At 39.6% G+C, this 11,576-nt stretch overlaps 1 protein-coding gene across 1 annotated transcript; it reads right to left on the bottom strand.

Moving 5' to 3' along the window:
- Positions 1-1,201: 1,201 nt before the first annotated feature.
- Positions 1,202-3,995, bottom strand: cldn26 (claudin 26). The gene has a single exon (XM_007229407.4). The coding sequence runs from the start codon at positions 3,832-3,834 to the stop codon at positions 3,172-3,174; it is 663 nt and encodes a 220-aa protein (XP_007229469.2). The 5' UTR covers positions 3,835-3,995; the 3' UTR covers positions 1,202-3,171.
- Between the last annotated feature and the right edge of the window lie 7,581 nt (positions 3,996-11,576).

Here is an 11,576-nt window from a genome sequence, read left to right as displayed (position 1 = left end):
ACTGCATGCTGAGTTTTGCAGCAATGAGTTTAATTAGAAATTAGTAAAAAAAAAAAAAAAAAAAAAAAAAACGTGGTTTTGTATATTTTCCTGTAATTCAAATTAATAATTTTTTTCTTCACTTTTAACAGGACTTACCCATGGAAAAAAGTACCGGTATTAGATACGGTTACCAACATCTATACAGCTGCTCAGTCACTGATCTACAAATGGTCCTCACTCCTGCACTTAATGGACAAACGTCCTACTTTCTGTAGAGTGGCGTCTCTAACGGTTAATGGAGGTTAAGCTCTGATTGTAAAGCAAATGCACACCTGTGCTTTACTGGTCCTCAGTGACCCGGTGCAACCTGTGGCAACACTACACTGATTCTCTCTCTCTCTTTCTCATCAGAAGAATTAAAGACACTCACTGTATCTCAGCTCTCTTTTTCTTTTGAGCGTAGTTTCGGTCGCTCTCAGAGCTGCCAAAAACTCCATTAAAGAATTTTTCAGTTCCCTCACAAAAAAAACACACTTTAATACACTTTTTTTAAAAATAGGAAACATGTATTGTAAGTAATTGTATTTTAAGCGCCTTCATGTACGAAGAAATAAACTTCACAAACTGCTCAAATGTACGAATAAATCTTTGTCAGATTTACAAAACCTGCATAAATTCCAGAGTAGTAATGTAAAAGTGTTCCCTAATAAATACCAATCGTTCTTATGAACATTTTGAAACTACAAACCTATGAATAAAAAGAAAGAAAACACAACAAATAAACTCAGAGAAAAAAAAGTAATAGTCATTTTGTGTGTTAACAATGGGTCTCATTCATGAGCAGCAAGAATTTATTTAACTGTTTTTAAAGCATTATTTTCATAAATGGCTGAATTTCATTAACATAATTAAAATATTAGAATTTTCAAATGCTTGTAGACAAAAAAAATGCATCAGCTGTTGGCAACTTATTGTATGCAAATTGTGAACCATTGCTATTGGTAAACAATTGTTTTACATATTAATACGTTTTACAAAAGGTGCTATGAATTACACATAATGAGAATTAACCATTAGAAACAAATTGCAATGTTTTTCTGTATTGCAAAATAACCATCATATAGCTAATTACAAATACAGTAATTCGTGGCTCATCAAAAAAAAAAATCCTATGCGTTAGTCTCATAACAACAACAATATAACAATATAACAATATGTCTTAAAGGCAGCATCAGATTTATTTAACAAGGAAATATGGCTCACAAATATATTACAAGAAGCAAGATTGAGATGTTAACCAGCTTGAGGCAAGACAGACACTGAATGTGCGTTTTCTTGGCAAACAAATATGATTTTAAAGCAGACAGTAGACAGTATATATCATTTATAATTACTGCAAAAAAAAAAAAAAAGGATGAGCTTCAGATTAGCGATATTTTTTATCTAGTCTCCTTCAGGAAAGTGAACAGAATTAATGCATGCATTAAATAATTCACAAAATGCTTTTTCCCCCCATTGCACATATTTCATATTCACCATATTTACGAACATTGGGTTTAATTCAGGAAACGTTTCGTAAAACATTGTGAAAAAATTATTAACAAATAGCAGTTCGCAATTAGCATGCAATAAGTGGTCAACGGAAAGTGTAAATTTTGATCATTTCTACAAACATTTTAATGATTTGAATAAAATTCAGCGAATTTACAAAAATTACGAAAAAAAAAGTGATTTACGTGCTTTTTAAGCAGTTTATGCATACAATCATTCTGCTCACATTTAATGGATGAGATCCATTGTGTAAAACTACATATTAATTATGTGAAAGTGTATGTTAATGAAAAAATGTGGTTCATAAATTGGGTGCACATCACATTTCTTTACTGTTTACATAATATATGAGGTCAGGAAAAGGTATAAAATTTGTTTCTTTTTACGAACAATTTTATTGAAGAAAACACTTTACGAAATATTTATTCTGATTCATTATTTTAATGTTGATGGGTCTCAAAACATGAGTAGAATAAATTGATGCATAATTTGAAAAGCACTTTTAAACCACTGGTACTTGTTAATATAGACAAACTCACTAATAAATCTGAAGTTACACTGCGTTTCTGAATCTGATGGAAATTTTCTTCGTAATTTTTTTCATAATTCATGTGCAGTTCACAAAGTTTTATGATGCCTATTGTTATTATTAAGAGATGAGTGCTCACAAACAGTAAAACAGATTCGTATTCATGCTGCGTTCATATGGTGTCGGTTTTATCGTAAAACGAGTTTCCCATTGGGAAGCAGCACAAACTGACCGAGTTTTGACAAAAGTGTTTTCCAACCACACTGAGCATTTAAAGGTCGGTATCAAACACTAATGTTCTTTTTTGTTCATTAATTCTAATAGTAAAACCATTTTTAGAAATCTACAAACACGTTATTAAACATAAAATAATTTTTTTATGTAATGTAATTTTTACATTATTTTATTTTTTTATATTACTTAATTTTTAAAAATGTCAGTTTTTTATTTCCTACAAAACCTCAAACAGTGAACAACTTCTATCTCAGAGAAATGTACCACCAGACAAGCATGTGAATGCAGCATTAGGTACAGAAAATGGATTTACCGATTAGCCCCGACATTGAGTTTTTTCAATAACTATATTTTAATGTTTACTCTTATTGAGCCTCATTTAAAAATATTCGCAAACCTTTCAGATGTTCTTGAAAATATTTCACCGAATTTAGAAATGCTGTGTAAAAAAAAAAAAAAAAGAGATTAATAACTAAAAATGTAAAGTAATAAAAATGTACATTAAAAAATACATGTGGTGTAAATTTTGTTTGTTCTTGCAAACATTTTGAGACATGTTTATGCATAAATTCATTCTGAATGAGAATTATATTCATTATAAGGTAACATTAGAATTTATCAACAAAGAAATATGGCTCACAAAGTTATTTTATATTTTTAAGAACAGCTTTTAATTGTTCTCATTAACTTTAATCAAGAAGGACAAATATGGCTCACAAAGCTTGAGACAAGATTGAGACACTAAAAAAAGCATCAGAAATGTGCAGTTTCTTATGCAATGTTGAGAAAAGTAGCTAAAGATGCATCATAACATTAAGCATGTGTTACTCTTGCGTTTCTCTCGACAACATTATTAAAAATAGAAATGTAAAACACTATAAAACTTCAGTCTTTAGATAGTTCTGAGTCCTGGGTTTCTGTCCCTGTGCTTGCGAGAACACTTTGCTCCTCTGTTTGGCCTCATGGTCGCCCATACACACGGCCACGAAGATAAATGACCCTCCAACGACCAGGAGAAGTCCAGAGAACCAAGCAGAGAACATGGCCTCTCCATACTCCCAGCGCGGCATCACGTCCGGCAGCGACTCGTCCCAGAACTCCACCACCATCACGTAGGCGATCAGAGAGACTGGGGCTAAGGTGGTGACGCCCGAGATCCAGATCAGGACACCGCCAAGGATGAGGAGCGCCCTCTTTACTTTCTCACGTCCCTGTCCGATCTCCACGCCCTCCAGACCGAAGAAGGTTGATGCCACCCCGAGGATGCCAGTGGCGATTGATAGGCACATAAGAATGCGGGATGCCAGGGTGACCGGGGGCAAGGCTAGCAAAGACTCGAAAGCTTTGCAGTGTAGTCCCACTTCTTCGGTGAAGATGCACATGTGCCAGAGACCTTCGTACCAGTTCTCCATCTCGTTTAAGTCAGAGTTCATCGTTTTCCAAAGAGGTATGAAGGTGGTGACGAAGGTGGAGACCAGACCTCCGAAAGATATGAAGAGCGATGCCCTCTGCATGATCTTGGCTGTCAATAACACCATGCTTGCCCTTGGTCTAGGTCCTTACTCAAGGTGCACACTCTGGGTCCACGCTCAAGGGTCCTCACTCCTTTTGGCTCCTCTGTCCTTTGGTCTGTCCACCTAGGACAGCTTTCCTAGACTAACCATCCACTCCAGTCCTTCAAAATCCTCAAAAAAGGTCCCTCCCACCCAGATGCCACTGCCTACAGAATCAACCCAACCCAAGCAGTCCCCCCTCCTCCATGATCAACTGCTTTAATAACCAAAGCACCCATTCACCTCAAGGTAATCCCTGAGCATTCGCTTTTCCACAAGAGTCGTTCTGTTCGCTCCAAGTGATGAATATCATCGTAGAGGACAATAAGGGCTTTTTAAAAGAGGGGAAATCAGATATGGTCCAGTTTGGAGTCCAACGCGAGGAGCCTCCGCAGGGGTGAAACACGAGCAGGTCGAGGATGAAGGCACAAGCAGCACAAAGCCAGGGCAGCCGAGCTTCAGAGAGGGGGCTCTAAAAGGAGTCCAATTCAATGCTTTACTACAAATCACTTCATGAGGATTGCTGTGTTCAAGCAACAGTTGCAGCAATTCCAAGAAGGCAGGGACAAATTTAGAGAAATCCCCATGGTGTACCAAGGGCCTGTGCGGAAATGTTAGTCAGTGTTGTGTTTTACGTTTTATAAGAGACTAAACTGGTTGTATTTACAGCTCTGTAGAATCTGTGGATCTGTAAATAGCTTTTAGAGAACCTGTCTCCACAACAAGGCTTCATGGTTTGTCCTTGAATATGAGATAAGGATATCCTTCCCCACATTCTGAATAATGCATGAGAAGACAATGCATGTTCAAGTTGATGGGTTTAGAAGAGACTACAACTTTGTTTCTTAGACAATTTGCAATTAAATGCAACTTGATATGTACACATGTAGATTGCAGAAACTGGAATGACAGCTGGCCCCATAAAAGCTCAATAGGAGCTTCAAAGGAAGTGTTGCAATCTGGCGGAGAGATTCCTGGGATAGTCTTCCTGTGTGTGGATTAGCATTATCCTGCAGAAAGATGCTCTGCCATTAGAAGCAACACTAAAGAGCTGTTGGTGTCCCTTGTATCACTACTATAGGTGACCAACTTTTGTATCAGATGTCTCCTCAGACAATCATACAAACCAGCAGTTCGGGCAGTTTGTTGCTCCAGAGCATTGGTACGATTGAAGTGCTCGCCAGAACGCCTCCATACTCAAACATGGCCATTGTTGCTGGATCCCAAACAAAACCTAGATTTGTTGATAAAAGATAATGCAGTTATATATATTGAATAATCTATTCCGGCGCCGACGCGAGTGGCTGCCTGTTCCAGTAGCTCCGTCTCCTTTGTGTGTTTTTTCGAGTTTTTTTACGTTTATTTATCGTCTCTGTGCTACTACACACGTCTAGTGTGCATCTTATTTATATCCTAAGGATATTTTTAGTGTAAGCATGCGGGGCAGCGAGGAATATCGTGTTTATTCCCGTGAAGAACTGCTGGCCCTTCGACCCGCGGGACGTGGGGGCATTGTCCACACAATACCGGGGGAACTAAGGAGGAATTACCGAGGCTGTAGGGCCGGAGCTAAGCTAAAGGCTAAGCTAAAGGCTAAGAGTACGGAGAAGCGCTGGAGGTACAAACCCTCAGTTCCGTCGGTGGTTATGGGGAATGTCAACTCAATGACCAACAAAACCGACGAGCTAGCGTGTCTGGTGAAGAATCAGAAGCTCTACAGGGAGTGTAGCGTGCTGTGTTTCACCGAGACCTGGCTCACCCCCGACACGCCGGATGCTAACGTGGAGCTACCCGGCTTCTCTACAGTGAGAGGGGATAGGGACCCAGCGCTATGCGGGAAGCGGAAAGGTGGGGGAATCGCGCTTTTCATTAACAGATGGTGCAACCCTGGACATGTAAACGTGAAGGAGGTGATCTGCTGTCGGGATATTGAACTGTTAGCGTTGAGTCTCCGACCTTATTACATGCCACACCCACATGGCGAGGACATTGAGGGGGTGACTCACTGTGTTACAGACTACTTGAATTTCTGTATGGATGTTGCTGTTCCCACAAAGACTGTACGCTGCTTTCCAAACAACAAACCTTGGATTACCAGCACCGTCAAGGACCTCCTCAACCAAAAGAAGAGGACGTTCAAAGATGGAAACCTGGTAGAGCTGAAGCGCGTACAGGGGGAACTCAAGGTACGTCTTAAAGAGGCCAAGGAGTCTTACAGGAAAAAGGTGGAAAGAAAGCTGCAAGATAACAACACGAAGGAAGTCTGGGGTGCGATGAAAACCATCACTGGGTGCAAGAACAACAGCGGCAACCCAGCAGATGGGGTGTGGACAGAGCAAACCAGTTTAACAACTTTTACAACAGGTTTGACTGTCCTGCTCCTGCTGCCCCCTCCTTCTACCCCCCTGCAGCTTTACCATCATCTCCATCTCCACTGCCACCACCATCATCATCTCCATCTTCACCACCACCACCACCACCCTCATCACCTCCATCACCCTCACCCCAACCATCTTCTTCATCATCATCATCACCACCATCACCCTCACCCCCACCATCTTCTTCATCATCATCGTCACCACCATCAACACTATCAGCTAGCAGACAAATCAGCTCCTCCAGTCCACCAACCTTTACTGCAGACCAAGTCTGGAGACAGCTGAGGAGACTTCACCCCAGGAAGGCAGCTGGCCCGGACAGAGTGTGCCCCAGAATGCTCAAGGCTTGTGCTGTTCAACTGGGTGAGCCCCTCCAACATGTGTTTAACCGGAGTCTGCGTCTAGGGAGAGTTCCTGCCACGTGGAAGACAACCTGCCTCGTTCCAGTTCCTAAGAAGGCACACCCGAAGGAGCTGAATGACTACAGGCCGGTTGCTTTGACATCTCACGTGATGAAGACCATGGAGCCACTGCTGCTGGACCACCTCAGACCTCAGGTCCACCATGCTGAGGACCCACTGCAGTTTGCGTACCGTGAAAAGGTGGGAGTGGAAGATGCCATCCTCTATCTTCTGCACAGAGCTCACTCTCATCTGTACAAGGGGGGAGGTGCTGTGAGGGTCATGTTCTTCGACTTCTCCAGTGCCTTCAACACCATACAGCCCCTACTGCTGAGAGACAAGCTGATGAAGATGGAGGTGGACATGCACCTGGTCACCTGGATCACTGACTACCTTACTGGGAGACCACAACATGTCAGGATCAGGGACTGCTCCTCTGACACAGTGATCAGCAGCACAGGAGCACCACAGGGGACTGTTCTCTCTCCAGTCCTGTTCACACTGTACACATCAGACTTCAAATACCACTCGGAGTCATGCCACATGCAGAATGGTGATGAGAGGGAGTACAGAACCCTGGTTGAGGATTTTGTGGTGTGGTGCAAAACGAACCATCTACAGCTGAACATCTCCAAAACCAAGGAGATGTGCATAGACTTCAGAAGGTCCAGGCCCTCTGCTCAGGGGGTCAATGTGGAAGTGGTCAAGTCCTACAGATACCTTGGTGTGCACCTGGACGATAGGCTGGACTGGTCAGTGAACACTGACTCCCTCTACAGGAAGGCCCAGAGCAGACTGTACTTCCTCAGAAGGCTTGGGTCCTTTAACATCTGCCAGAAACTCCTGCTGATGTTCTACCAGTCTGTGGTAGCCAGTGTCCTCTTTTACGCTGTAGTGTGCTGGGGAGGCAGCATCAGCAAGAGGGACGCTGGACGACTGAACAGGCTGGTGAGGAAAGCTGGTTCTGTGTTGGGACTAGTGCTGGAGTCCTTAACACCACTGGCAGAGAGGAGAGCCCTCAGCAAGCTGCTGAACATCATGGACAATGTTCACCACCCTCTGCACAGCACCATCACCAGGCAGAGGAGCTCATTCAGCGGCAGACTGCTGTCCCAGTCCTGCTCCACAGACAGACTTCGAAAGTCTTTTGTCCCTCAGGCCACAAGACTTTTCAACTCATCTCAGCACAGCAAACTGAAGACTCTGTGACACCTTTTCTTTCCAGCAATTCTGGCCACACCATGGACATACCCCAATCTATGGTCACAATATCTTGCTGATGCCCATAACACTATTTTTATAGTTCTACCCTATTTTGCACTAGTAGTTCATTCACTAGTTCATTCATCTACTGTTTACGTATCATTTGCACTGCTAAATTTAATTTATTATATAACTGTGTTTGCACTTTCTGTATGGCTGACATCAGTTATCCTTATCCTTACTTTATGCACATCAACTGGTGTTCGCTGTCTATTGTGTTCAACTGCACTACCTCCATTTTACATCACACACACACACACTAAAGACTGTACTTTTATAATTTCATTTAATTTTTTATTTTGTTGTATTTATATGTATCATTTATATATTTTTTTTTATCTTTTTGTAACTTTGTGTACTATACACACCTGCTGCTGGATGTCAAGAATTTCCCCTCAGGGATCAATAGCAGTCCAGATTTCTCACTCAACACCACGACAGTGCCTAAATTGCCTAGATGGCAGGCAGTTTGTCTAAACCACCAATCATGGTTGTCTCAGTATAAGCTCAATGTGCCCCTTCTCAAAGTCTGTCAACTGAGCAAAATATATTCAAGCACATTGTTGAGACAAGTCCAAAAGTGAATGGTCTATCTATACTATGCAAAAGTAGCTTTTGAGTTCCTTTCTATAAAGCAGAGGGGAAAGAAATTATTAAAGTTATGCCCTCTGTGGTAAGACTGCTCATTGAGCTCCATTGGCTACCAAGTTGCTGCTCGTATCAAATTCAAAGCTCTTAAAATTGCCTACAAGGTGATGACAGAACAGCTCCTTCCTACCTGCACTGAACACTCCTGAAGGCTTACGCCACCTCCCGGCCGCTGCGCTCCTCCAATGAACGTCGCCTCGCTTTACCAAACAAACATTCACACAATGCATCCAGACTGTTCTCATACAGAGTTCCCCAATGGTGGAACAAACTACCTTTGACTACCAGATCAGGAGAATCTCTCGCTATCTTTAATAAACTCCTGAAGACAGAGCTCTTCAAAGAGCACTTACTCTCCTAACACCTCTAACTAACTACCTTCTACTACCAGATCAGGAGAATCTCTCACTATCTTTAATAAACTCCTGAAGACAGAGCTCTTCAAAGAGCACTTACTCTCCTAACACCTCTAACTAACTACCTTCTACTACCAGATCAGGAGAATCTCTCACCATCTTTAAGAAACTCCAAACTCCACACAAATTAATTTTAAAATACATTTAATTATTAAGCATAGTGTCTTGTACATTGACCTGATTGCAAAAGTAAGATAGGTTATTTAAAAAAATAATTAAAACTACTTAGAACACTGAAAAAATAGCATCGTTACCTGTCCCCACTCTCTAACTATACATTTTACCATTAAATATATAAATTAAATCCTTGAAATGTAATTTTATTAGCATTGATGTGTGATATTTTTATGAAAAATATTTCATAATAAATGCATAATATTTAAGTTAAAATACACATTTTAGTTGTGTCCCTGGGATTTACTCATTCCTGTTACCGTAACACATTACCCTGATCATCTGAAACATCTGGAACATTCTACATCTACATCACATCTACAACAGGAAGTGACATCAGCTGGTTCTTCTGAGGATCATGGGAAGACCAAAATTAAGTTCCCTCATTAGTTTTTCTGTATATTTGATCTTATTGTAATGATGACGAAGGAGGTCAATCTGAAAACTCTGTCCTGTTACCTCAATAAATTCTTAGATCTTATTTGTTTATTTTTAAAATACAAATTTTGGTAAAATCACTAGAATGTGCTCAGCGTCATTATGCTATTATGCTATTTTTCATGTTTTTGCTAATTCTATGCTAAAAACGCATTCCTATTACGTTACTTTCATTTCTGTTACGTAAAACATAAAAAAATAACAGGACTGAGTGCCAGTAACAGAAATGAGTGCCAGTAACAGGAGTGATTTTTTTTTTAAATAAATTGATAAATATCAATTACTTGAACATGAAGTCAACAATTTCTTTAAAATAAAGACTTCTTGAGAAAAAAATTAAAGGAATTAGTGGACTTGCTTTTAACTTTTTGTAAACATCTTCAGATTAGAAACCTTCTCAAGTATTAAGTAAAGCTGCCTGAGATTGACCAGTACAACTTTTTCCGATTTGGGGCTGTAATAAATCCATGTTACATGACTAAATGGCAGTGTTTGGGTTTAACCTCGCTAATATTAAGCCCTTAAAAGTCCAACTTCTGATAAATGACCTCCACCTACCACCCCCTAGTCCTCCAACTTCATCTTAAAGTCCTTGACTTGAAGCTTCATATAAGCAAAAGTCATTTAAATGACCTTGCTATAGGCTACCACTCACCTGCCTGTACACAAGGAGCTCCTTGTTTGGGCTTATCCTGTGTAAATCTGAGGTAATTGAATCTGTGAGGAAGGTGAAGGGTAATATGAGCGGGCAGAGGTCAATCATAAGATAGTAGTAGTGTTCATTCGTGCACTGACCTAGAATCAGTGGGGCTGCTGATCTGAATCTTCTTTTCAACAATTAAAGTACCATTATCTACCAAAACTGTCCTCCAATCAAAATAAACCAGAACCAGATTGATGGTTTCTTTCAGTCAAGTCTGATCACTTAAGACGGAGGCCACTCTTTCTTACTCACATTTTATATCACAAGTCATTTAAGGTGGTAATTCAGGGGTTCACTGCTTCAGTTTGTTCCTTTAAATCTATAGTTTGAATAAATAAATGAATGAAAACATTAGGCATATATATAACATTATATATATATATATATATATATATATATATATATATATATATATATATATATATATATATATATATACATACACACACAAAAAGATACTGTCATAATGCTAATGTGGCTGCTAAGTAATGGATGTTTGGGAGATATAGCATTAGGGTTGCTGATGGGCCTAGCGGTTTAATGTTGTAATAACATTGTGAGGCAAACCACTGATATGTCAAATGTTTTCAGTACCATTCTTTAAGGTTATTTCTGCAACATTACAAACTAACCTGTCTGGAACCTTTAAATCAAGTTGATTAATGTTTTTAGACAATTCTCTGTTAGCTGGGTTGTAATGAGTGGCAATATCAGTGGTTTGCCTCAAAATGTTATTACAACATTAAACCGCTAGGCCCATCAGCAACCCTAATGTATTGAAAAATGAACCTTGGTTTGGGCTTTTGGATGTGAACATCAAACAAAATTTCTAGTTAAATAAACAGTACCATTATGATATTATGAACTAACATAATTGATATTAACACATAAATACACTGAAAAATTATTTTGAAAGAATTAAAATATACAGACATCCTAAGTCGCAAAAAATAATTTCAGGGACCCGAGGAAAAAAAAAAAAAAAAACTGCACACACAAGAATAAAACTTTAGCTTATATATATATATATATATATATATATATATATATATATATATATATATATATATATATATATATATATATATATATATATATATATATATATATATATATCATTGCAATCCTAAAATTGCTATTACAAACTGTACAGCGGGCAAGACTTATTGTTCTTTGAGAAATGAGTTTTGATGGGAGCCATGATGCTCCTGAACGCATCCCATCCAGGAGGCCCGCCCACACTAAGAACTGACTGGCTAACTCACAGACCCTTTTGCAGAGAACAGGCCAATCAGAACCCTCTGTG

This window comes from Astyanax mexicanus, chromosome 22 (genome assembly GCF_023375975.1).
Source record: "Astyanax mexicanus isolate ESR-SI-001 chromosome 22, AstMex3_surface, whole genome shotgun sequence".
Classification (NCBI taxonomy): Eukaryota; Metazoa; Chordata; class Actinopteri; order Characiformes; family Acestrorhamphidae; genus Astyanax; species Astyanax mexicanus.
This window is presented reverse-complemented; position numbering and strand designations above follow the sequence as displayed.